The following is a 27,596-nucleotide window of genomic DNA, read 5'->3' as shown; positions in this document are numbered from 1 at the left end:
TTCTTACTGTTAGTTTCTCCCAGGTCTTCTGTTTTCAGCCCAAACCTGACTTTCAGAGCTAAACTAGATTATAGACATGCGCTATCATGCCCAGCTTAGTCTGCTAATTTTTTGTTAAGCATATTTGTATAAAAAGGTGTTATAAAATGGCTGTTACTGTAGGAGTACAAAGTTTTGACTGCACATTAATCTTTTATGTTCATAACAAGAAGAACATGATATACCATCCATTACTTATAGCTTAAATAACCAACCAGCAAGAATCATTCCCTGAATAAGTAAAATATCTGAAGTTTAAGGGATACGTGAATGTAGTTTTTGGAAAAGGAATAACATTGACTCAGTGAATCTGAAAAGAGAAATTGCAGGTATTATGCAAGTTTTAAAAATAAAACAAATATCCTGTATTTGGCCACTCACGTTATCTTCAGTATAAATTGGATTGTGTCTTGGTATTCATTAACGATATGTTTTATTACCAGGTAACCTTTTTGAGGGGCATAAGTTTTAGGTTTTTAAATTTTTTTTGTTTTTCTCCCAGTATCAGGAATCGAACTCGCGACCTTGCACTTACCAGGCAGGTGCTGTGCCACTGAGCTAAATCCCCAGCCCCAATTTTTAGGTTTTTAACTTTCTTGAATCTTCCAAAAGGTTTTAGAAGTCCTTATAATATTGGTTCTAAATAAACTAGTGACATGTTAAATATTTTCACACATATTCAGTAATTCGTTAGATTTGAATTTCTAAGTCACACCATTCCTTTCAGCCTGGAACTTATTTTAACATTTCTTTTTTTTGTTGTTGTTTTTTTTTGTTTTTGTTTTTCTCCGGTACCGGGAACCGAACTCACGACCTTGTGCTTGCCAGGCAGGCGCTTTTGCCGCTAAGCTAAATCCCCAGCCCCTATTTTAACATTTCTGATGGTGTTGGGTGTGCTGGTAAAAACTCTCTTTTCATTCTTGGAAAAATTTTCATTTTTCCTTTGCTTTTAAAATACAGTTTTTCTTTTATGTAGATGTCAAGGATGGTAGATATTTTTCTGTTAGCACTTTTTCAACATTTTTTATTGTGATAAAGTGTATATTGAAAAAGATTTACAATTTTAACCATTCTTAAGTGTACCACTGAGTCATACTAAGTACATGATGTGATCAAAATACATAGTGAATGTCTAAATTAAAATAAATACTATAATAAAAGACATATTGCCATTAATTCCCCCTCTGGTTGAACATGCCTATCTCATCATTCTTGCCACTTTCTGAAGCAGTTCTGGGAGTCCTCTTTCCTGAGTTTCTGTATGTGGTGTGATTAAAAAATATAGTAAGTACTACTGCTGAGTGCTATCTAAGGGAAAGGCAGTTTATGAAGGCATTCTGATGTGTCCTCATTCACCTTATTATCTGGTACTGTGCAATTTTCATCTCTTACCCAAAGTCGAAATGACCATGAAGCATAAACAGTGTGAATTGATTCGTGACACTGAGGCAGCCACGAAAGCACAACTAAAGAGTATTTTGAGGGAGATGAATGACAATGTATCTGTTATTGTGGCAATTTAAAAAAATTTAAACAACACATTTTGCAGTCTCACCTCGTATTTAGTGTTGTGTAGCCATAACCACTATCCATTTCCACACCTTTTTCATTATCCCAAATAGAACTTTGAACAGTAACTACCTATTCTTCTCTGTTCGTCCCTGCTGATCTCTATTTCACTTTCTGTCTGTATAAATTTGCCTATTCTAGGTATCTTATAATTGGAATCATGTAATATTTTTCCTTTTGTGTCTAGCTTATTTTGTTTGGCATAATGTCTTCAAGGTTCATCCATGTTGTTGTAGTACGTATCAAAAATTTTTCCTTTTTATGCCTCAGTAATATTCCATTATGTTCTGTTAGCACTTTTAAGGTGTTGGGATTCCACTGTTGCTTACGGAAGTCAACCTTTGTCCTTATCTTTGCTTCCCTGTATGTAATGACTGACTGCTTTTAAGAATATTTTTCTCAGTACAGAGGCCTTGGGTTCACTCCCTACTACTATTAGTATTACTGCTACTCCTACTGCTCCTACTCCTCACAGATGCAGACACACACACACACACACACACACACACACACACACACACAAAATCTTTGGTTTTCAGCAGTTGAACTGTGACGTGCCTAGGTGTGGTGTAGTGGATAATAATTTATGTTGTGTTTTCTGGATCTGTAATTAGTGTTTTAAAATCAAACTTGGAAAAATTTCTTCAGATACTGTGTTCTGTGCCCCATGCTGTCCATCATCAATTTCTGGGATTTCAGTTATATATTTGATACTGTCTTATGTTATTTTTTCCAGCCAGGATATCTTTTATTTCTTTTTATTTTTGATGTGTGTGCACATACATATGATCTGTTTAGGAAAAACATTGCAAGGGTATGTATTTTTTGTTTTGAGATAATTCTAAATTCTTATTAAGGTGCAAGAAATAATATAGATAGGCCATGTTTCCCTCAATGACTAAATTTTTTTTTCTTTGTTAGTCAAGCTAAAAGGTTATTGATTTTATTTACCTTTTCATAAAACTAAATTTTCATTTCATTGATCACTTGTGATTTATTTTTAGTCTCTGTTTCATTTAATTCTGCTCTTTATTATTCTTTTCATTTTAATAATTCTGAGTTTGATTTGTTTGTGCTTTTCTAGCTCTTGGAGGTAGACTATTATTTTGTTTATTCAAAATCTTTAATATGCAAATTTATTGCTATAAACTTCTTAGTATTTTTTCAGTATGACGTAGGCTTTGATATGTAGCATTTTCATTTGATTAAAATTTTTTTTATTTCCCTTTTAATTTCTTTAGTGATCATTTGTTAAGGTTCATGCTGTTCAATTTTCATATATTTGTTTATATTCCATTGTGTCTCTTGTTTTTGCTTTGCTTTCCAATTTTGTTTTTGTAATGAGAAACATACATGACATGTTTGTCTTTTTTATTTTTTTTATTTTTTTACTTTTTATTTTTAAATTTTTTTTTGGTAGTAGAAATTGAACTCAGGACTTTGCTTTTGCCAGGCAAGCACTTGTGCTGCTGGGCTGTATCCCTGGCCCTTTAGTCTGTTTTTTTAATTTCAGTTTTCTTAAAATTTTTGAGAGTTATTTTCCAGCCCAATGTATGCTCTAGAGAATGTTCCATGTGCTGATAAGTGTGTGTGTTCAACAGCTGTTAGATGCCTTTGATCTGTGGATGCCTTTAGCTTCATTTTGTCTATAGTGTAAGTTAACTCCAGTGATATTTTTTTTTTTTGTTGATTTTTCTCCGTGGAGGATCAGTCCATTGTTGAAAGTGGGGTCTTGAAGTCCCCAACTATTATTGTATTTTCTCTCTTTAGATATTATTTGCTTTATATATTCAGTTGCTCTAGTATTGGGTGACTGTGAATTTACAGTTGTAATGTCCTGTTGCTGAATTGATCATTTTTCATTGTATTTTTTCATTTTCTTATGTCTTTCTGTCAATCTTTATTTCTTTTCTTTTTCTTTTTTTTAAAATGGATTTTGACTTAAAAGACTATTTTTATCTAGTATAAGGATAGCTAGTTCTGCTTTACTTCTCCTTGGTATTTAATGGGACACAAATGTGGCAGTGTTGGCAAATGCTCATAGTACAATAGCTTCAGTCCTTGGTTTAAGCCCCACCTGCCCCAGAATTTAGCTGGATATTTTATGTAAGGTTTTTAGTACTTTAAAGGTAGTTTTTTTCATATTTTATGCACCAGTTTAACATTCAGAAGGAGAATTACTCCAAACAATTTAGCCTGCTGTTATAAGGAAACAACCTCTTTGAGTGTCATATTCTGTTTTATAACTTCTCTTCTTAGTGGGTATTAAAATGTGTATATCAAGCTTAAAATTTTTGATAGATATGATTATTGAAGGTAATCTATATTTTATATAATTACAGAACATTATATAATATATAATAATTATATAAAATGTAATATCCCATAGTTATAACAGTATAGTATTTTATATAGCATAATATTTTGTAGTCATAATTTGAAGACTGTTTGCCTCTTCAAACCTGCCTGGTCATTTTATCAAAATCTTTTGTTCCCTACCAGTACTTTCCAGTATCTTCCTTTTATTTCTCATATCTTATATTTTTTCTCTCATATCTTAGATTTTTCTCATTGCTAGGACAAAATACCTGGCACCCAAAGTTAAAGAAAGAAAAGTTTATTTATCTCACAGTTTGTAGAGGTTTCAGTCCATAATCAGCTGGCTCCAGCGCTTGGATGGCGGAGAGGCTTGCAGAGAAGAACAGTTCATGGCAGGCGGAAGACAGCAAAAGCAAGCCAGAGACAAACAACAAGCCTCTTTTTGCCCCTTTTATCTTATCCGTGGTACTTAGGACAGGTAGCACTCACATTCTTAATTCTAGAACCCTTAGTCCAAACATTGCACCTCAAATCAATCCCAGTGTCATACACTCTAGATCCAGCCACTTCTGAAAAGCCCCATCTGTGACTGCATGGGGCTTTGGGGGGACATGTAGACACAAGCTATAACATCTGGTTATCATAGTATCTAAGGTATTTGCAAGTTAGGTACTATTTTCTGATATTTGGCTGACATTTTTATTCTTGTTGGCTTATTTTTCATATGTTTGCTGAAGTAAACTTTTTAAACTATTGTTGATCAAAGCATGGGAATTCTGTGAGGTCTTGCTAAGTCAAAAACACTTGCTAATGTTTTTTCAGGGAGTATTGTGTTTGTATGTGGTGGCCTTTTAAGCACTGCCACACCGAGATCAGCTTTTCCCCTCAGGTCACACAGATCACATGCCCTCCTTAATGACGAATTTCTCAGGGAGACCTCTTCTCCCTTACATCTGGAACCAAGGCCGAGACATGCAACTTTTGTGTTTCGTATTTCATGGTGGCTTCTCTTGTTTTTCCTTTTACTGCATATATTGTTTGGGATTCCTGCCTTTCTTTGTAGATATCTCCAGTGTACTTTTAATGCTCCATTTTCTCTAAGTTTTAATTCTTGTCCCCTGTGTATAGAGATCTACAAAACCAGGGCTGGAGGTGACATGAGTCAGCCCCTGGGTAGCATTTACCTTCTGGATTCACTCATCTTTCTGGTTTTGGTCATTTTCATAATTCTTTTGACCCTAGGTTATTCATCTTCCTCTCCTACTATATCAGGGTACATTAAAAATCCTTTTGTTTTTTAAGCCTTTAGTTCAACATTCTTAGGGATTTTGTCCGGGATTTGTCCCTTTGCCCTGGTAATTCTCAAATGTTATTTTTAATGTTTCTTTTATAGGATTCAGTTTAGCTGCATTTAAAAGAAACAAGAGGAAACTAGAGCTGGCTGAAAGGGTGGAAACAGATTTTATTCAACTGAAGAAAAGAAGACAATCAAGTGAAAAGGTCAGGAGGTTTCTGAAAGAAAAATTGATGTATAAAAACGGTATTGCTAACCCGCATTTGGATGTAGAGGGTTTACAACAGGGCTGTCTAGTAGAAACTTAATGCGTGGCACAAATGTACTTTTAAGCTTTCTAGTAGTTATGTTAAAAAAATGAAATTATTTTTATTTTATTTATTTACTTTTTTTAGTACTGAGGATTGAACCCAGGGCCTTCACATTGTGCTATATCTCCAGTCCATTTTATTTTTTATTTTGAGGCAGGGTCTCAGTAAGTCGCCTAGGCTGGGCTTCCACCTGTGGTCCTCTTGCTTCAGCCTCCCAGACTGCTGGGATTATAGGTGTATGTCACCTCACCCAGCTTCTGTTCTGTTTTTTTGATACATTTTTTTGTTTGCATGTCATATATTAGTGTATTATCAAGAGGTCATGTGTGGTATTTCTTAGGTGCTTTTGAGGGTAGGAAGAAGTTGAAAATTATAGTGTTGTTCAGCCTATGCTTGAGGGCTTATTAACACCAGTTTGTGATGAGTGTCTCAGGTGACAAGGTGATTTGATGTACTGTAACATCTCACTAATATTAGGTATGAATTAGTCCTTCCATTATGGCTTGTATACATGTTCATACTATGTATCTATCTATCTATCTATCTATCTATCTATCTATCTATCTATCTATCATCTTTTTGAGACAAGGTCTCACTATGTAGTTCAGGCTGGTCTTGAACTCACTCTGTAGCCCAAGCTGGCCTCAAACTTGCAATGATTCTCCTGCTTCAGCCTCTCGAGTGCTGGGATTACAGGCGTGCACCACCATGCCCTGCTATGCTTCTGTCATAGATACATATTGTTTATCTGTGTGTAAATGCATAATAAATCATCTGTCACAATAATAGATATTTTCTCTTATTTCACATTAGATAAACAATTTGGTCTAAGTTTTTTTATTTTTCTGCTATAGAGGAATAGGAGTTTAGGAGACAGTTGAACAAATTAATAAGTAGAACTATTTCTTGGGTTTCTGTATTTGATATGATGTTTGGGTGAACAAATTTAGGACTTTAGCTTTTTAGGAAAATTATGATAAAGCTTGTGCATTCATTGAACAGTTTCATCAAGTTTATACATGTGTATACCTGTATAACTCAAAGACATGTCAAGACATAGAACACTTCTAGTTCTTTTGTGTTTCCTTCCTAACTTCTACAGGTACCCACTGTTCTAATTTTTATAGATGTTTTGTATTGTTCTAAACTGTGTGAATGGAATTGTATAGATACTGTTTACTTCTTTCACAAAATGTTTTTGAGACATTGTCGCACTGGTTCATTCCTGTTACTTTTTTTCCCCTTCATTTTGTTTTTATTATAGCATATTTGCTTAATTTACAGCAAGCAGAAAATAAGCTGGGTCTTGTTTTGATCCAAACATCGATGTCTTAAAGGTTGTGCACAATATTTGTTAAAAGAATGTATAAAAATATTTTTTTAGAAGCTTCTATAAGAAAGAAAATACAGAGTTTAACCCCACAACTTTCCTCTTTGCTAGAACTGCAAACTACTGTTACAGTTTTAAATAGATTTTTTTGTTGTTTAAAGTATACATCCAGGAAAATCTAGAAAAATTAAATGTGCGTATAAATGATTGCATAGTAGAACATGAAAATTAACTGCAACAGTAAAGAAATGAAAATTAGAAATACTATCAAATATACAAAGGTTCTAGAATCAATCCTTTAAACACATCCCACAAACACTTTATAAACCATCTTTTTGTTCTTTACAGGCAAGGCCTAGATTTCTAAAACCAAAATTGAAAAATAAATTCTCTTAAAAGGAATTGTTTACCTACAATAGTTCTTTTTTGTATCCATAAGCAAGCATTCTGAGGTTTTAAAAGATGCTAGCTTTTATTTTGAAATAAGAGTGGGACATTTCAAGTCATTTTTTACTCCTCCAAAATGATCTTTCAGAGATACTAGAAAAAATTATAATAGTTGAAGGTATTAATTCCTCATTTTTAGCCAGGTACTACAGTGATAGTAAGAAACTCAGAGATGTGGCTCTCTTCCTTAAACTAATCTTGTTTTCCAAAATTATTTAAAATTTCATGGCACCACGAAATGGAGTGCTGTATTTCAATACAATCTTACCTGGCAGTAGAGTGGGAGTGCTGTATTTCATCTTACCTGGCAGTAAATAGACTGAGATGTGAACAGCAAGCCTCCCTCATAAAGGAGGCAAATTTTGATACAAATGCACATGTCCAGTGCTGTAAGCATCACAATTCAGTTCCCATATCCTATATACACACACAAGCAAAAACTACTCTGAAACAATTTACTTGCTTCTATCAGCATAAGATAACTAAGCAGCAATGTCAACAATGCTCCTTACATTTCCAAATAACTACTAAGAACATTCTTCTTAAAATTATTCTATTTCTTTCATCATTGACCTGCTCAAATTTAAGTGGAGCTTTTCTGATGTGTTTATGTTCCCAGTATTCAGAAATAAAGAAAAAAAAGCATCATTGCCCAAGACAGTGGGGTTAACAAGAGAACTACTCCATACTGCACCATAAATAAGCTATTATCTGAGCCTACCCACCTTGAAGAACATAATGGTCCACCCTGAACCTAAATGTTTCTGAGCAGTGGTGTTGTACTGTGGCTACAACTTCACTTTTGTGTCATTTTATCTTATTAGCAAGCTACATTTCTAGGTTAACAGTTCTACGAAATATGGATATGAAAGTTTATTTTTAATAAGACAGTGTTGCAAATTATGGTCAACCAACATCTCTTCACCAAATACTTCAAGCATAAAAAATGAGAATCTTTACAAAAAAGTACAGAGACACCACATACTGGTAGACAAATCATTCCTACTGTTTTTGCTTTGTTTTTGTTTTTGTCTATGCTGTTGGTAGTTTGCTATTGTTCTTTTTTTAAAATTCTCTTTAAAATAAAAAAATGAAAAAAGAGTGTCTTCTCAACAGCATATCATTTTAGTTATAACCATCACCTGGTACAGGGAAAACTAACAAGGGTTTTTTATGCATCATTGCAACATTGTAATCCTGATAATTTAAGTATACCAAACTATGAATAAATGTATGATACATGCCTAAAAATTATCATGGTTTGCACTACCAGTGGCCACTGGATTTAGGACTAGTCCAAGACCTTGACTTAGATTTTGACCTAGACCTAGACTGTGATCTTGACTGAGATTTGGATCTAAGTGGTTCTTTTTTTCTTGATTCCTTTTCATATCTTCAGCCAGAATTATAATGTGTTTTGGAATCTGTTTTAGCCTCTAGTTTTGGTGTGAGATGCAGACTTAGAATGTGATTTAGCCTTTATTTCTTTCTTGGGCTGGGGCTTGGACTGTGATCTTGATTTGGATTGAAATCTTGAAAAAGATCCATTTTGGTGTTTGAATCTATCATTGTTGGAATGGCTTCTGCTATGTAGTGGTCTTCCAGTTGGTCTACTATTTCTAGGACTATAAGATCTTCTATAGTTGTAATCAAAAGACCAACTTCTTGATCTCCTCCTTTCATAACTCCAGCTCCTAGAATGTCTGTATCTGTCATAATCATCACGTGAAGAACTGTACACATTCTTTCCTTCCTTGGCTTTCATTTGATTTGGTGTCTTCTGATCCCCCTGTGAAAACTGTATTTTGTTTTTTTTTTTTTTTTTTTTTTTTTTTTTTTGGTTTTTCTCCGGTACCGGCAACCGAACTCACGACCTTGCGCTTGCCAGGCAGGTGCTTTTGCCGCTGAGCTAAATCCCCAGCCCCTGAAAACTGTATTTTGATCTGATGTCCACAAATCCATTTTCTGTCCAAATTATGTGAAGCGTCTTCAGCAAACATCCTCAAATTGAACATAAGCAAATTCTCTTGGACTTCTTGTGTAGAAATCAAGTGGAACATAGACATCAACTATTGGACCATATTGGCCAAATTCATACCATAAATCTTCACACCTAGTGTTGCCAGCCACATTCGTGACAAACAGAGATGTGTTACAGGGGCACAGAGAACAGGATATGATGGCGGCAAACTGACTACAGCGGCGACACCCTAGACGCACAGCTGGGGGCCCTGGTCCTTTCCATTGCTTAAATAATATTATTTAATATGAATATACTGTAATTTGCTTAGCCTCCTGCTGAAGATTTGCTTTGTGTTATAGTTGATACATAGTATCTACTTGAGTCTAGAGGCTTGGCTAAGTGACTCAGCAGTGCTACATCCTGAGCCTGTGCAAGAAGAGAGCATTGAGATGATGGTGTGGGCGTGGGCGAATAGCCAGGCGTGCAATATAGGGAGGAAAAGAGGCTGCTTGCCCCCTGCCCTTGTGCTCTTGTTGCTTTTGTTGTTTTCCACCGCTATGAACTATTGCTCTCTGCTGTGTGCCACCTGCCTTGGAATCAGCCAAGTATGGGCTGAAACCTCCACAATCTGTGAGCTAAATAAACCTTTCCTTCCTTAATTATGGGTGTCAGGTATTTTGTCTCAGCAAGGAGAGAAAAGTAACTAAGAGTTTGCTTCTGGTTTTCTACTATTATGAATAAAGCTGCTATGAAATTTAGTTACCTAGTTCTTTTCCTTTTCTTTCTCCTTTTTCCCTTTCCTTTCCCCTCTTCCTCTTTCTCTTCTTCTTCCTCTTCCTCCTTTTTCTCCTTCTTTTCGTTCTCCTTCTCTTCCTCCTCTGAGGATTAAACTTGGGGCCTTGCATATGCAAGGCAGGCTCCCTATCACTGAGCTATATCTCCAGGCCTTTTTTATTTTTTAGACTGAATCTCACTGTGTTGCCCAGGCTGGTCTCAAAATTGCAGTATTTCTTCCTCAGCCTCCTGACTAGCTGGGATGACAGGCATACACCTCTGAGCCTTGCTCACTGCTCTTTTCTTTGTTGACATCAGTTTAGGAATTGCATGCATCGAAATGTCACTGTGCTTCATAGAGAATATCTTTAGCTGGGTCTTATTGGATGGTTCATTTTTTGAATGAAAAATCTTGTGCTGTAGGAAGAAAACAATGGTAATTAAGATGGAGGAAGATCATGCTCTAATGACACTTCAAGATTTTAGGATAGGGTAGGATAGGATAGGGACATAGGATAGACATAGGGGATAGAGACATAAACATAGGATTTTAGGACAGAGACATAAACATGTAAGCATATAATTGAGATTGTTACTGTGTTTGATCAGGAGGCAAAAAAGGAAAAAGATGATATGATACGCTATCTTAGATGTGAGAATATGAAGACAGACTTCCCAGGTGTTTAATAGATACCCCTCTAAAGGGATAATATTTGGGGTAACATGGAAAATTATACTGAGGTTTATAAAAAAAAATCAGTGGAAGAGTGTTACAGGCAGAATGAACTACTTGTGCAGAGGCCTGGGGAATTAGCATATTGGAGGGCAGGAGAGGAGAGTCGATGTGCTTCAAACAGAATGGGTATGAGATGAAGCCAAATGGATAGATGGATAGATTCTTTAGGATCTGGTAGGGCATGAAGATAAGTTTTAGTTTTACTTCAGGAATAAGAGGTAGCCCTTGAAGAGCTTAAAGCAGAGAAGCAATGCAGTCTCATTCACATTTCACACAGTTCTCTTAGTGGGAAGCAGTCATAAAAAGTTGGGGGACTAGTTGTGAAGTTATCTCATTAGGCAGTGATAGCAACTTGGACTGTGTGTAATAGAGATGGATATGGAGAGAAGCAAATAGATCCAGGACATATTTGAGGGTTTCTAGAAAGACAAAATGGTGATGCCTTGGATATTGGTAAGGAAGGGGAGAGGAGGTAGAGATTTTAGCTTGAGTGACTGGGCATTAGCATTTGCTAAAGTGGGGAAGGCTGTAGAGGCATAGCCTCTTGGCTGGGGTGGGAAGTGGAAAGTAAGAACTTAATGCATCTCCACTTAGTAGGCTCAAGTTAACCACTGTTTTCTGTTACACTATAAAGTGTTCTACCTGATGCCAACAACATCCTGAGCTCGCAAAGCTAATAAACTACCTTTAAAAGTGTGTCATGCTTCTCTGTTCTTTTCAGTTAGATGGTTGTATGCCACCAATATCCTCATTATTCACATTGCTTTTTATTATTATAATCATACCATCCCTGAGTCTCATGTAAACTGGTGAGTAGTGAATTCAAAAGAGAAGTGCCTGTTGGGAAGCTAAGTTAGCTTCCTGAAAATTCAGAATGATCAGTTTGAAACCAAGCTCAAGAAAAGCAGATTTATAAAAAATGCTGTAGCATTAAATATGGGAAAGCAAACTATAAAAGATTGAGAAAATCATAAGAAGCCAAACATACTCAACATTCAGGATCTTTTGTTAGTGTCTTTGCTTCTTGTTATACTTTAGATAACATACGACTTTAAATCATAGGAAAATTCAGTGTGTTACAGTTTATTCTTAAAAAGAGATATGATGCATTACCCTTTGGCCCACATTCAAGGAAGAGACTTTGTTCCTATAGGAAAAGTGTGGTTAATGGATGTGTCTTTGTGTTTTAAGCAAAAAAGAAATGTTTGAGGTAGCATGTAGTATGCTAGTTTAGTTCTCTGTTACTGTGACAAAATATCCAAAATAATAAACCTATAAGGAAGAAAGGTTTATTTTGGCTCACAGTTTCAGAGGTTTGCTAAAAACTGTTGAGCTGTTCCTCCTGGGTCTGTGGTGAGGCAGCACATCATGGCGGGAGCAGTGGTGGAGGAAAGAGCTCATCTCCTGGCATCTAGGACCATAGGAAGTGGGGAAGAGGCCAGGTAGGGGCATGGTAGTGCTAGATAATAAAACTGACCCTGTTATTTAAAACCATGCAAAGTGGTCTTGATAAGAAATCATACTTGTTCTATGACCTTTAAATATTTGTGTCAGAACAATAAAAGCTCTTTTTACTTACGCCAGATATGGTGGCATATCTCTGTATGTTTGTGCTACTCAGAAGGCCAAGGCAGGAGATTGCAAGGTTGAGGTCAGCCTGGGAAACAGCAAAACCTCACCTCAAAACAAAGAAAACAAAATGAAACAAGACAAAACACAAAAACTCTTACTGTTCATTATAAAGGTGCAGGAAAAATTTTTAAAAGTTAAGCAAAACCAATTTATTTACTGCACTAAGGCATTAGACATTAAAAAAGCATTTATTTCTTTTTAAAAAATAACTTATGAAGAGTAGTTGGACATTGCTTTTCCATTTTCAAGACGTAAGGCTTATGATATAAAGCAAAGATTTTTCTGTTGTGGTGACTTTTCCTACTCTTGTTAATTTTGGATTGACTTTTGACATTTTCATCCTTTGTTCTTTCAGTGTTATAAAATAGCTCCCAGGGTTCGTTTCAGTGTAGAATGTTTGCCAGTGTTGCTTCCTCTGGGACATCTTTATGCATTTTGTCACTGTAATGGTTGATATACTGTCAACTTGAGAAGTCTCAAAGCTTAACTAAGTAACTCAGCACTTCTACATCCTGGGATGTAGAGTACATGCCCTTACCTCTAGGATGTTGTTCATTGTGTCAACTTGAGAAGTTTAGAAGTTTAACTAGGTGAGTCAGCAGGGGGCCAGGGCCCTCACTTTATAAACATCCTGAGCCTGTGCCAGAAGAGGGTGGGAGATGATGTGTGCTACACCCACTGGAGGGCAGATAGCCTGCATACAATATAAGGGAGGAAAAGAGGCTTGTCCTTTGCTCCCTTTTTGCTCTTGCTGCTTTTGCTGTCTTCTACCACCATGAACTGTTGCCTCTGTGCCATGCCACCCTGACTTGGATTATGGACTGATTATGGACTAAAACCAGCTGGTTAGGGACTAAAACCTCTACAGACTGTGAGCTAAATTAACCTTTCCTTCCTTAATTGCGGGCAGTGAGAGACAAGTAACAAAGACATTCACAACTCCCATTTCTTAGCAAGATCATCTTTACAAAGTTCCTCTGGCTTTAAATCTAGTCTTGAATGGCAGCGATGTTAAACATTCAGTGGTCACAATTTCCTCTATAACTTCATTTATCTTTCTTTCAAATTGCTCCTTTAGCCCCAGGGTTTCTCATTGTTTTGCTTCACTTTTGTCTTTTTGGCCATTCCTTCTGGTGATAATTAGCGTTTGTAAAGTACTGTGTAGCTTTATCTCGGGGAGACACAGGCAGTGTAGCCCTGCATTTTTCTGTCTGTGCACGGTGCCATCTCACTGCAGACTCTAAGAATCTCTGATGTGACTGGTCACAGACTGTGTGTGTGTGATGTTCACAGTAGTTTTCTACCTGAAGAGCTATGTAACATGTACTTACAGTTAATACTGTAAAGTGTATGTAACATGTACTTACAGTTAATATACCACGGTAAATTAAATTTGAACCATGTTGTTGGGGTACTGACAACTAATCACAACCCAGAATAGGTGTTAGGCAAAGCAAAGACTATGTTTCTGTAAAGAAACCTGACTATTGATCAATTTGAGTTTGCTGATCACATATTAGTGGTGTGGTGTAGTATGTTCCTACGTCTTTTGCAGTTTCTATAAATTGTCATCTGGCTATCCTCTGATAAAGTTGCCATGCACTCATTGTTAGAGGGCTTATCAGTATGTTTCTCTGGTATGTGTGATGAAGTAGTTACTTATTTTTACTTGGCTTGTGCCATTGATCTGAGTTGCTACATAACGGAGAGTTGCTTGCTAAGATAGGAGACCCTCACATTTAGAAAACAAACAGACTCAGTGCATACCATAATCTAGATTTTATAAATATCAGTTTCAAACAGCTAGTCCTGTATATGACTGGGAGGGACTCTTAAGTATTGAAGGAGGTTGAGAGTATTGTTTGATCTCAACATTTTTGATGTTTAGCCTTCTTTTTTTCACAAGCATATTGCCTAAATAGTTTCCATCTCTTTTTCTTTAATAACAGATTTTACAGTTGGACATACATAGTTATTCCTTGCCTTCTCCCACCACTTCTATGAAGTAATTGAAGTTTTCAATTAATTTCAAAGGTTTTTAGTAAAACAGTACTTACAAAAGATAGTGATATAAGAGTTAATCTGATCATTTCCATTTTGTGAATATCTTTCATTCTTCATTTTCTAATAAACAAGTTTAGAAACTTTTGCATTGCTTTTGGTGCCCTTATACTGTGTTGTGTATTCAAAACCACTCTAAAGAGATGCTACAACTTTTAATTTTGTGTTCTGTAGCCACCACATAGGAACATCAAATTGGCCACATGTTTCAGAAAGGAAACGTTGGGCTTTGCTTTGTGTGCTTCATATAAATATATTCTATTCTTTTGAAGTATATTGTGGGTAACATTTTTCCTTTTTATCCACCATCTTGAAATTATTATGTAAACGCTTAACTGTATCATACTAAATCTCTGTATTTTTTGGGTGAGAGGTAGGTTAAGATCAAAGAAAATAAATGCACCAAAAACAACATATTTTCCTCAGATTGTTCCATTTGTACTTGTATACATGTCTATGCATTATGTGTGTAGGGAAAAGAATAATTAGTCCCTTGTAGAAATTTACTTTGCTTGGTCTGTCATCTTGTGTTTTTCAGGAATATGGTGGTATGTGCATATATGAGTAAACAAAAGTAGGAGAGTTCTTTAATTTCTCTTTTATATAATATACTTTTTTCATAAAACTGAAGATTCTTCCTATAAAGTAATTATCTTCTGTTTGAAATTCTGTGAATTATAGGTAACATTAAATGTTATATTCTCCTCAACTAAGACTATCTTGCTTACTGAATAAGCCTGTAGATTTTACCTATAAATAAGTAGCTTTAGTAATTCAACTAGATATTTTATACCTTTATACTGATCAAATTATGAGCCTGGCATTTCTTTTCATTATAGCTTGATTATGATTATTTACATATCTGTGGTTTCCAGTACTTTCTGTCGGTTCATCAATATTTAAATCCTGAACTTTCAACTTGATGGTGGGGCAGCTGATGTTTCAGGAAAAGTTTCTAAGTTCTCAGGTAAAGATTCAATAGCCAGGAAGTTGGATTTCTTCTCAAGGCCTTTTAAAATCTATAGTTATTTAAACCTTAAGTATATATGGGTCTTAAAGTAATAGTCAAGGTAAAATCGAGGCAAAAGTCAGTATTAATAGATATTGACTATTGTTCCTTTTTTTTTGGTACCAGAAATTGAACTCAGGACCTCACGCTTGCCAGGCAGGCTCTGTTTAACTGTTGTTCTTATTTCATAATGAAAGTGACCTGTAGTTTCCCAGAATACAGTACTTCTTACTTGACATCAGACATTGTCAGCCTTGTAAATTCTTTATTTCCTGTACTTAATAGTTCTGTAGAGTAATTTTTAGCATTTAACAGAATCAGTGGAGGGATAAAAAGAGAATTCCTTTATTATCTTTGGCATAATGCTTGCTGCTCTTGTACATAATGTAGAAATCACCATAATAATAGCTTTTCTAATAGGAAATACTTCCAGTGAATGGAATTTCAACGAGACTACAGATTGCAGTTTTCCTCTTTGGGAACTGGTGTTAAGAACATCATATTGTAAGTCAGAACTTTTCAATATGTCTTCATATGATACTACTGTACATTAATGACCTGAGTTAACTCATAGACATGTATGGCTGATAAGACTAGCAGAATAAATCTATAAATGCTAAAACCAATGTGTATATGTGTGAGTATATAAATGCATGCACATGTATCAATCACCAAGGATTTTATAGATAAGTCCTAAATCAGTGCTTAATTATGTTGAAGGAAAAGTTTTTAATGATTTGATTGGGCCACCTCTTCTCTAATTGACTTAGAAGATTTTCAATAAAATAGTCCAGTGCCAGGAACTACTTAAAATTCAACCAAGACACTAATGACTTGAGAAGTGAATGGAATATGGTCAGGTATGAGATGGAATACAGGAGACCAAGAGTTTTATCTCGGTCTGCTATTAATCAGCCCCGGAATTTTGGGTACACATAGAAACTCTCAGTGTTAGTTTCTTCAGTGTAAAGTCTGCATGTTGAATCAGATAATTACTATGTTGCTCTTCAGCTTCCTAATTCTTTGCCACATTTTTACTGGCAGCAAGAAGTTTGTCCTGACTCCCTTGATTCTTACATTAAGAGATTCTTCATTCTAATGAATCTTAAAATTGACTGACTGTGAATTTATTTTAGAGGGTTTATTTGAGAAGGAGGGAGGGGGCGGAATTCCTGGGAACCATCAACATTTTTATTGGTAATGGTTTTGTGAGGGAGAGAACCAAGGATGGAGGCAGGCTGAGAAAGACCAAGTGGAAAGGTCAGGAAGGTAGCAGTTGGACGTGGTAATAACCATGTTGGAAGACGTCTCATTCTGTTGTGTGGGTGGGTTTCCAAGGAACTGAGCTCCTTGTAGTTCTAGCTTCACTTTTGTTCACAGTAGAACATATTTAGTTTGAATTTCAGCTCTGCACTTAGAGGCAGGATCCTGAGTAAGTTACATTTGATCTTGGGCTCTGTGAGGGATTGGTTCCAGGACCTCTGTTGATACCCACAACTGCCAGATGCTCAATTCCCTTGCTTGAGAGTTTTATAAATATAAATTCTTCAAGGCTTTTCTACTGGGAATGTGCCAGCTATCTGGCCAGCATTTGAAATCATTGTTTTGTTCTTATATGTCACAGTGGGCTTAATTACCTAATCAGTAATTATTATTTAAGAAGAGCATTCTAGAAGAACTGGGAATAATATGATTGAATTCAGTTAACTTCTGTTCATTCTCATCATTTAGCTTTCCTCTGGGTGGGCTGCTGCTCTTTCTTAGACGTGTAGCTCTTTCTCCTCACCCAAGAGTTTGTCCCCAGGTCCTTTCCATTGTCCACAGGCTCAGTCTTCACCAACCTCCCTTGAGGGAGGCCCTTTGCTTTTTCTGTGTCCCCATCTAGCACAGCACCTTGCCACATCAACCATTTGATGGAACTTTGCTGGAATAGATGAGTCTAAGTTTATTCTTCCCCTGCTTTAGTTCATGTCTCACACAGGTCCAGTTGTCCATTTCCACCTTACCATGGCACACTTCCTGTATTTGGCCCCCTGCTCTTCCCCAACTGAACCCACCTAGCATTAAGCTCCCTCACTTCTGTGGATTACTGTGGTAGCGTTCTAACTGATCTGTCCACAGTTTTCTCTCCAGCCTTGGCTGAGACATTTAGAAGAGCAGTTTGACTGTCATGCCCTACTGGAGCTCTTCGGCTGCTTCTAGCTGCTTTTAAGAGTAGCGTGTGGGTTCCTCCAAAGAACCGACAGACCCAACAGGAGCAGGAGCCTGCCCTTCTTCCAGGTGTTTGCCCTTTCACTCTGGCTCACACTGTGAGCCACGATTCTACCTGTCCCAAGGCCTTATGCTTCTGACTCAGGTGCATGGCTTTTTCTCCCTGCTGTCCTGTATTAAGCTTTTATGATCTAGTCATCTATAATTCATGTGATTATTTCTCATCTTTCTCTCCAATAGAGTGCAGGTTTCCAGAGGACTGGGTTTACATGTCTTGTCATTGTGGTTTTCTCCCTGGCATATACTAAATGTTCAAGAAACACTTGTTTAATGGATACATGATACGTGTGCTGCTAACTTTTTTTTGTGTGTTTCTTTTTGGTTGATTTACCACCATTGAGTCTATTTTTTATCCTTGATTGCTAGACTGTTGCAGTATCTTCACAACTGGCTTCTCTGTCTCTAGTCTTTTTCTATTTCTCTTTAATTCTGTATACCACCCCAAGATACATTTCCCTAAAAATACCTGCATTGCTCTTGTTACTCTCCTTAGAGAATCTTTACTAGAATCTTTACTGTCTGTAGATTAAAACCCCAAGTTTTAGCCTGACTTTTATGTATGAACCCTCTGGAAAACTGGTCTCTGGGTACTTTTCATTATTCGGGAAAGAAAATTTTTTTTTCCTCACCAAATATATTTGTATATTAAGTTTTTCATGAATTTGCAGAAAATTCTCAATTCTCATATTCCTTTTCCTGTGTGGAATAAATAACAGTGGAATAAAAGCTACCTGTCTGTCTCTTGCAGTTCTAGTGCAATTCTTACCTTAGAGCTCGCTCCAAAGCTACCAAGATCAGAATAGATTCTTTTTTTCTAGTTTGCATATTTCATATATGCTCAATACGTGCTTCTTGAATAGAATTATTTACACATTTGCTGTTTTGACATTGGTGAGTGTAGTTACTTTGTCATATTTATGTTGGCTCGTGGAAGCACACATATTAAAAAATTCTTGCTATAACCCCAGAAATAGTGCTGCTTAAATTCAGTTAAAATTCTAACTTAAACACCTCTAAATTATGATTGTAATATTAACTATGAAAGAGAAAAGGAATACTATTTTCTTTATTACTCTTAGAGTCTCTCAAGATAAGTTTGAATATATTGTTTAAATCCTTTAAACATGTACTGGTTCAAAAGCTGTTTTTTACAATAAGTTTTTATATGAAAGTTAGATAATATGAAATACTCTTGCTTTGTCAACATACTATTCTTGCTCTCTCAACATTGTAGAGACCTAAGATAATGTATACGTAAGTGAGAGAAATAAATGTCGGGAAATTATATTTAGAAGCGGTCCACAATCGACTGACCCTTTGGAAGAGGTGTGTCAGGAAATGCCCACAAGAGGGCGTGCTCATCTAGAAAAACCTGACAAGCGCCTTTCCCGTTATGCAGGTAAAAATGCCCTTTTTACAAATGTAAAAGAGGACCATGTCCTCTTTTTTTTTTTAAAGAATAAATCCTTACCACAGAAAGAATTTCTACCTATTTTCTAGCACACTTTTGTTTTAGATGTGTGATTTTCCTAGACGGAACAGTATTATAGAATGGAAATGTGAATTGCTTCACAGGCTCAGACAAGTTTATGATTGTCTGAGCATAGACAAAAATCAGAGGTTTATGATTGTGCTTTTGTGTGTGGAGGGGAGCTGTGCTGAGAACATTTTTATTTTTACACAGATTGCCATCTTTTCTGTGAAGAAGTGTTAGAGTTTGCAGGATATTGTTTTTGGAATATTAACCCAAGGGACAGGCAGCGCCTCATTTTTATTGCTCCATTAATTTGTATAATCAGGCTGGGAGGAATTCACTGGCCGGTCACATTGATAAATACGTAGGTTTTGAGTAGTGTTTCCATTACTGGTCATGGCCATGTGAAGGCTTTATTTGTTCTTATCTAGTACCTTGTTTTCCTTTGACTTAAACATTATCACCAGCAAAAAAATTATTAAATGGTGTTTCTGTGACGTCTAGAATTGGTTTTAAGGAGTAAAGAGAGTATGTGGCACTTAGGTCTTGCCTTTTATGTATTTGTTTCGGGAAATTAAACAGAATCAGTCATACCATTTGGTATATTCTAAAATAGAAAATCACCAGTGAGAGATACAGGAATTCACTCGATGGAGAAATCATTCCAAGCTCTGCTAAGTTTCTCCTGGCACACTTGATGGAAAGAGAGGAATATAAATTAGGGAGAGAAGATGAAAGTCGTAGGTCCGGAGGCTGCAAATGAATGAGCTTGGTTTTACCATAGGACTTTTGTAGGAAATAAGGGGACAGGTTGAAGAGAGTAGGGCTGACTGGCAATGTAGCTCCATTTTAAGGCATTTGAAAAAATGAAACGTGGAACATTGAAACTGTACTTTTCTGGTCAAACCAAACTCTTGTTTTGACAACTTACAATTCAGTGGGGGAATTATAGCCAGTAAAGTTAAAGCTCTCCATAGAATTGCACAGTGTAAAATAGGCCACAGAGAGATGAAGTCCATAGCATGACTTCCTTGGTGAATGCTTTGTTACTTTCATTGGTATTCACTACACTCAGTACCAAATGAGGGGAATTTGAAATATGTGTGAATGGAGCCCGTCCTGATGGCTATTTTCATTAGACACAGGCTTTTGAGTGTTGGGTGTCTCCAAGAACATCACTGAGATTATTTGAATGGCATTAGATTTTGTAGGCTATATCATCATCATAAATTAGACAGTACTTTATGTCCTAGAATAAACTTTAGCTCTTTAGCTCCTGCTTTTTCAGTGCTTGGATTTATCTCTACTTTCTGAAAACATTTTAATCTATTGATGAACAACAAGAGAAAGAGTATGCGGACATTTTTCTTTTTCCTTTTTAGTGTACTTGTTAAATATTTATGATTTTGAATAACGACTTCTAGTTTTGTGGGTTTACTTGTATCTAAATAGTGAAATGGATAAATTGTACTTAAAAAAGACTTATGTCAAATAAAATAACTTCAAACTATTAAGTCAGTATCAAATATTGTTCTTCAGTCCAGAGAAGGTCCAACTTAAAGCCATGCTAAGTGACCCATCCTAATTGTCACGGTGTTTCATTGGCAGGAATAAAATCCAGATTGTCCTTGTTACCTTCTAGTCCTTTATCTGTTATTCCCCACTGCTTTAAGACTCAGTTCAAAGGCCAGTGGAGCTCTGGCATTTAAAAGAAAAAGTGTAATTTTATCCAGAGAAGGTAAATGTATGCCCTAAAATGAAAGAAAGACCAGAGGTCCAGACTATAGCCAGGTGTTCCTGGAAAGAGCTAAATTGGACAACTAAATTGGAAAAGGTTGCCTGCTCTTATAAAGAGAGTTTGTTGCTGTCTATTTAATTAGCAAGGTCTTAGCTTGTTTATTTATGTGTTTTCTGATCTTCCCAGGCAATGAATTCATATCCTATAGGAATATCAACGTATCAGTATGTTGGTAGCTTGGCTGTGCTACCTCTGTCATTGAAGTACTGTGATGCACAATCTCATATGAAGTAAAACTGCCAAATGACCTTGGGGCCCTGCTTCTCCCTTGAATCTTATTTCCCAGATGCTGATGACTGATTGATTATAGGGAAGCATGACCAGCTCTCCAGTGCAAAAACAAAGTTAAAGCTGAAGTAGAGTATGATTATTCATTAGAAACTTTAGGAAATCAAAATTTGTACTTAACGAACTCTGAATTAGTTAAAAATGAGAAGAGTGTGATCTGGTGCCAGATGACCTAAGGGCATGAGAGGGCAGGAAAGAAGAATAATGGTATAAAACGCTGCATCTAGGAGTGTAGGGCCGGTACCAAGACATACAGTTTCTTTGTGGATAAAGTGAGAGGCTTAATGTTTGATAGAGCCTTACAAGTTTGTTTTGAGCAGTACACACAAGATTTCCGGATATAAGGCTCACCCTCATATTGTGAGAAATGAATCTGGACTTCAGTTTGGTAATTATGGAGACCAGCTAATGATTTCCCAGCAGTTGTTTAAGGATGTACTTTGGGGATAGAATTCATTTACGAGTGATGTGCAAAAGCATTACATTGAGGGAAGATCTAAATATGAAATAATAAGGTATGTGCTCTACTAGGCTGAATTTGGCTCATCATACAAACAGCAATTTTTAAATTTTGTTTTGTTTTGAGACAGGGTCTCACTATAAGTTCAGGTTGGCCTTCAATTCACTATGTAGTCCAGGCTGGCCTTGAACTTGCGGTGATCCTCTTGCCTCAGCCTCCCAAGTGCTAGGATTACAGGCGTGTGTCACCATGCCAGGCAAGAAGCTATTTTAGAAAGTATGAAGTTTGACTTACTAATGAGATTCCATTAAAAAAATACTAATTTCATGATACCTTGTTATTTGTTGCTTGCAGTTACACCATTTCAAGGTAAACCACAGAGATCCTGCAACAAGCTAATGTATAGTCTCAGCAGGAAGAGCAGCTTCATTTAGGTACAAAAGTCTCCTGTTGGTTTGAGAAGCTGCTCAGGAAACCTTTTGTGGAGTTATTTGAGGTTGCAGAATGGGAAGATGGGCAGTAGTTTAGTGTGTGTATATATTGGGGACTGAGGGTGGGTGTGGGAAGTGAAGTTGTACTGGATAGAGCTCAGGTGAGGCAGAGATGCCAGTGACTGCAGAAAGCCCGAGTTAGTGTTGGAGACGCCTGTGCTGAGATTTCAGTGATATGCAGAGAACATTATTGCCCATCAGACTGAATCCATTCAGTTTCTTCACTGAAGTAGATTTTTTCACAGAATTAACTTTTCCTGTTTTGATATCTTTATTTCTTCTTTGAATTTATCTTCATTTTCCATTTCTGTGGAGAGTATATTTATCTTGTTCTCTTTTTAACTTCATTTGTTGGATAATTAGTTTATTTATTAATTGCTCTTTTCCAGTATCAATATTTGGGGTATAATTCTCCTATAAGCACTGCTTTTATTCTGTTCTGCAAATTTTCAGGTAATATATTTATTAATTTTTTTGTTTTCATTTAGATTTATTTAATTCACAAGTTATTTGGAAGTGTTTTGTTTTTTAATTTCCAAGTTTTATTAACTTCTATTGATTTCTACGTTAATTGTAGCCAGAAAGTATATTGTTTGACATTGTTCTTAAAATTTTGATTTATAGATTAATATATGATCAATTATAAATATTCACGTGCTTGCAAACCAAGTTTCCCCTCTAATTGTTGAGTACAGATGTCTATAAATACCTATCAAATCTAGCTTTTTAAAGTAGTTTTTTTTGTTGTTGTTGTTTTTGTTTTTCTCCAGTACCAAGAATTGAACTCATGACCTTGCACTTGCCAGGCAGGCGCTGTGCTGCTGAGCTAAATCCCCAGCCCCTAAAGTACTATTTATATTAGCTTGTTACTGAAATTTTAGCTCATTTTTCCTATTCATAATTGAGAGAAGTGTGCTGAAATATCTCATGATGGAATATTGTTTATTGATTTCTTCCCTTGCTCTATTTTTCCTTTATGTAAATTTGAGGCAACTTTTTAAAGTATGTACAAAATTAGAATTAGTCTATCTCCTCTGTGAATCTAAACTTTCAGCATTTATTGATTTATTATTATTATTTTTTTAACTTTCAGCTTTTAACATGTAAGGGACCCTCTTCCTCTATAATACATTTTGTCTTAAAGCCTACTATTTATATATCTTTGTTGTTTGGATTAATATGTGTTTATCATGCCTATTGCTTTTTTTTTTTTTTCTATTGCTTTTTTTTTCCTTTCTTTTCTCTTTCTCTTTTTTGTTTTTGTCTTTTTGAGACAGGGTCTCACTATGCAGTTCAGGCTGGCCTTGAGCTCACTTTGTAGCCCAGGCTGGTCTCGAACTCACACCGATCCTCCTGCCTCGGAGTGCTGGGATTACAGGTGTGCGCCGCTACACCCAGCTTATCATGCCTAGTTCTTCCTCACCCTTTTATCTTTTATTTTCAAATTTTCTGTATCCTTACTTCTCTTATAAAAATAACCAATGCTGGGGATGTGGCTTAGTGGTAGAACACTGGCCTGGTGTGCAAGAGGACCTGGTTCATTCCCCACCCTCACTGTCTCTCTCTTTCTCTCTCTCTCTCTCACAGACACACACACACACACACACACACACACACACACACACCAAAGCCAGATATTAAAACCCAGTCTGGCACTTGTTCTTATTTTAATTTTTAAATGTTTATTTAAAAAAATTTTTTTTTGAGACAGGGTCTCGCTGTGTAGCCCAGGCTGTCTTCACACTCACGGAAAACCTCCTGTCTCACTCCCCTGAGTCCTGGGATTACAGATGTGAACCACCACACCCTGCAACTTTGTTGTTTTTAAACATAACATTGGTTGTGATTTATGTGGAGATTTGCCACTTTACTTGCTTACTTGTTTTTGTTCCATGCCTGATTGTCCTTCTTATATTATTTTCCTACTTTTTGAAGTATGTCATCCATTTATTTATCCATTCGACAAGCATTCATCCATTCAACAAGTATTTATTTGGTACCTAAGAGGTATCAAATGCTTTTTGGGGTGCTTAATATATGTTAGTGAATAAAATATACAAAAGTTCCTACCCTCATGAAGCTTACAGTCTTGTGGGTAAGATAAGCAGTTTAAATAATGTGAGAACACAATATAGAATTAAGACAAGCATTAATATTTAGGTGGTGATGACATATGGAGTGAGGGAGGGCGGTGAAAGGGAGACAGGTGTGTTCCGAGTGGGCGGGACGAAGCACGGCGAGGACCCGTTGCAGTGTTAAGTAGAATGGCCTTTGAGACTTCTTCAGTAATGCTGTCTTGCTGGTAAAACCACTATACTGACATATTTATAAATGTCTTTTATTTTTGTTTCTAAAAGGGTAATTTTGCTGGTTACCCCTTTCTAGATTTATACTTATCTTCTAGTGAGGACACCATAGCAACCACTGGAACTTTCGGGGATTTGGCTGTCATTTTATTAAAAGTGATCTTTTTTCCTCCCCCCACCCCTTTCTTTCTAGCTTCCTGGAAATGTAGATTTTTGTTTTCCTTCACTTCTGGAAAATTTGAGCCATTTTTCCCTTTAAACATTTTCTTTCCTTTATTAGACCTGTCTTCCCCCACCCCACAGTTAGTTTAGACTTTCTCTTTCCATCTCTTATATTTTCTGTCACCTCTTTCCCTTTCTGCTTACAATTATAGTAAAATGTATATAAAACATGTCTTATAGGAAAAAGTTAGAAAATTTATTTATAATCTGATGTTTGAGTCTGATGTGTTCATTAAGTTAATATATTGTCTATTGATTTTTTGTTTTGTTTTAAAAGGAAAATTTTTTATACAGTGAAGTGTACACATCATAAATTATGTAACCCATATGCTTATGAGGTGTAGAACCTTTCCATTATTCTGGAAAGTTTCCTCGTGTCTCTGCAAGTTGGATTCTTCTCTGCCCAGAGAGAGCACTTCTTTAATTCTTTTTCACCATAGTTTACCTGTTCCAGAGCTTCATATAAATAAAAACATGTACCTTATACTATTTCATACTCAGCTTCTTTTATGCAGCATGTGTCTGAAGCATTATCCATGTCTTTGTACACGTTATTTGTTCCTTTTCACTGGCTGTGCAGTCTTCCACTGTTGCAGATGCTGTAATTTGTTTTTCGAGTCCTCTGTTGATAGACACGTAAGTTGTCTCCAGGATTTGACTGTTGTAAATAAAGGTGCTATGAACTTCCCTGGCTTTTTTTTTTTTTTTTAATGTATTTTGATTTCTCTTAGGTGAATACTTACGAGTTTAGTTGCTAAGTCATAGTTAGGTTTATATTTAATGTAGAATTTAAAATTAAAAAGCTGTAACTAACATTTATTCTAGACAAACAAGAAGTCAAACTGGTTATATTTGCTATTACATGTTTAAATTGATTTGTGAAGTCCTTCAGGTGCATTCTGAGTTTGACATAGTCAGTACAATTTAGTGATTTAGTTAATTTCATCCGAAGGAGCTTGTCAGAATCATCATCATTCTTAAAATCCTTAATTTTTGTTTTAACTCTAGCAACCTAGACTTACCATCTTTAAACCAGTGTTTTGTTATACATAATGTAAGTTTAAGAATATGTATTAGTTAAACAGCAAATGAATGAGAATAAAAATGATTTAAAGCAGCATAAAACTGCTTTTGTGGTGCTCTTACTGTTCAGTTGGGTAATAACCTGCATTAGGGTTGTGCTCATCTGGTTTCCACCCCTACTTAAACATGCTAACGGGACACTGAGGCTCTCAAACTGTTTGATTTTGAAGAGGAAAAAAATTAAAACTGCTGCCTTTTCTACCTTTAATGTTGCAAACACCAGAACACAGGATAGAAATTCTGCCATTTGGAAAACATTGTCCTTTGCTTTTTTGAAGGTTTGGAACTTTTAGGTAATCCTCTGGAACTCTTTTATGGCTTGAATCTGTGATTAAAACTATAATCCAGCTGGGTGTGTTGGCTCACACTTCTAATCTCAGTATTGAGGAGACTGAGGCAGAAGGATTGCCATGAGTTCAAGGCCAGCCTGGACTGTAATGGTGAGACTGTCAATAAGTAGATAGAGAGATAGATAGATACATGCAGAAGAAATGAGCAGAAAACCCAAAATTCAGAAATAACATTAAATTCCTTTGAAAGTATGGATCATCCACTTGATGTTTATTTTGAGCTGAAAGTTTCTGACTTTTGTTGAGTAATTTGGGAAATAAATAAGGATTTTTTGTAGTAAAAATTTTTATTCTGTTATAAATATGTGTGACACTAATTTGTATAGTTCCATAGACATTTAATGCATATCTGTTAAAGAAAACACACTGTTCCTGAATAGACATCTTGACTATAGGTTCCAAGAATTACTGCTTAGATTTTTTGGTCAGCAGCAGCTGATTTTCTAGTGGAAAGAGAAAGGTTATTGTATAGTCCTATGTCCAAGTTTCCCCTAAATTGAGCCAATCCACGTACATGAAAACAGACAATTCTAGCTAAATTAGATAAGGGTTAAACATACTTGACCAACTTGACCCCACACTGGCCCTGTGGTCAGAGCTAATTGTGGTAGATAAACACAGAGCCAGGTCTCCATGTCTTGCAGCTAGAGCCCTCTTGCCATTTTCAGGTACTCAAAGATGTTAAAGCTTTATGGTAGTATTATTGTACTGTCACAAAGGACACAAATCATCTGCTTTTCTCAACTGGAAGCTTATGCTAGTTATAATACTGCTCTCAAACCTAACAAAGGTGTATTAGGAGGGCTTGGTATATTTAAGAAAAGTGTGCAGGGGTATAGCTCAGTTGTAGAGTGTGGCCCTGGGTTTGATCCTCAGCAAGATGCTCACACATGCATACACACATGCACATCTTAATTATCGTATAGAAAAACCCATGATATACCACTTTAAAGATGCATTCTTATATTTAAGGTTTATTCTTATATTTTAACTGATATTTGAGTCCCTACTCTGAGGAGTGACCATATTAGTGGGACAAATGAGTGATAAGTGGTATCTTTGAGCATGTTTCAGAGTTAGAGAGCAAGTTAGAGGTATAATTTTCTGGTGGGCAGGATCTTAAATTTGTTTCAGGAGATTTATTACTTTTAAAGTAGTTTATATGTGTTACTTCATTTAATTTTAATAATACCTTTGTAATAGCCATTTCCGGGTTGGAACAGAGGAAAACAAAAGTGCTTACGAATATTCTAATTACTTCAAGAAGGTTTTATTTCAATGGCTTCTATAACACTTGCACTCTTTTTTATACATGTCTTAATTCTGAAGAGAACTAGTTTTCACAGTTGCTTTTTAGCCAGCATTTTAT

The 27,596-nt window shown here is 36.1% G+C and overlaps 1 protein-coding gene and 1 pseudogene across 2 annotated transcripts in view; one reads left to right on the top strand and one right to left on the bottom strand.

The window, feature by feature from the left end:
• Positions 1–27,596, top strand: part of Tasp1 (taspase, threonine aspartase, 1) — a 235,351-nt gene that overhangs the window by 61,191 nt on the left and 146,564 nt on the right. For both annotated transcript variants that reach the window (XR_001233252.1, XM_005380885.2), the window contains exon 8: positions 5,321–5,427. Coding sequence is in view for 1 of the 2 variants with exons in the window: in XM_005380885.2 (XP_005380942.1) it covers positions 5,321–5,427 (107 nt within the window). In the remaining variant the exon portion in view is untranslated. The remainder of the gene's footprint in view (positions 1–5,320; positions 5,428–27,596) is intronic.
• Positions 8,576–12,970, bottom strand: LOC102022076 (annotated as a pseudogene).

Source organism: Chinchilla lanigera, unplaced genomic scaffold (genome assembly GCF_000276665.1).
Source record: "Chinchilla lanigera isolate Chin_1 unplaced genomic scaffold, ChiLan1.0 scaffold00014, whole genome shotgun sequence".
Lineage (NCBI taxonomy): Eukaryota > Metazoa > Chordata > Mammalia > Rodentia > Chinchillidae > Chinchilla > Chinchilla lanigera.
This window is presented reverse-complemented; position numbering and strand designations above follow the sequence as displayed.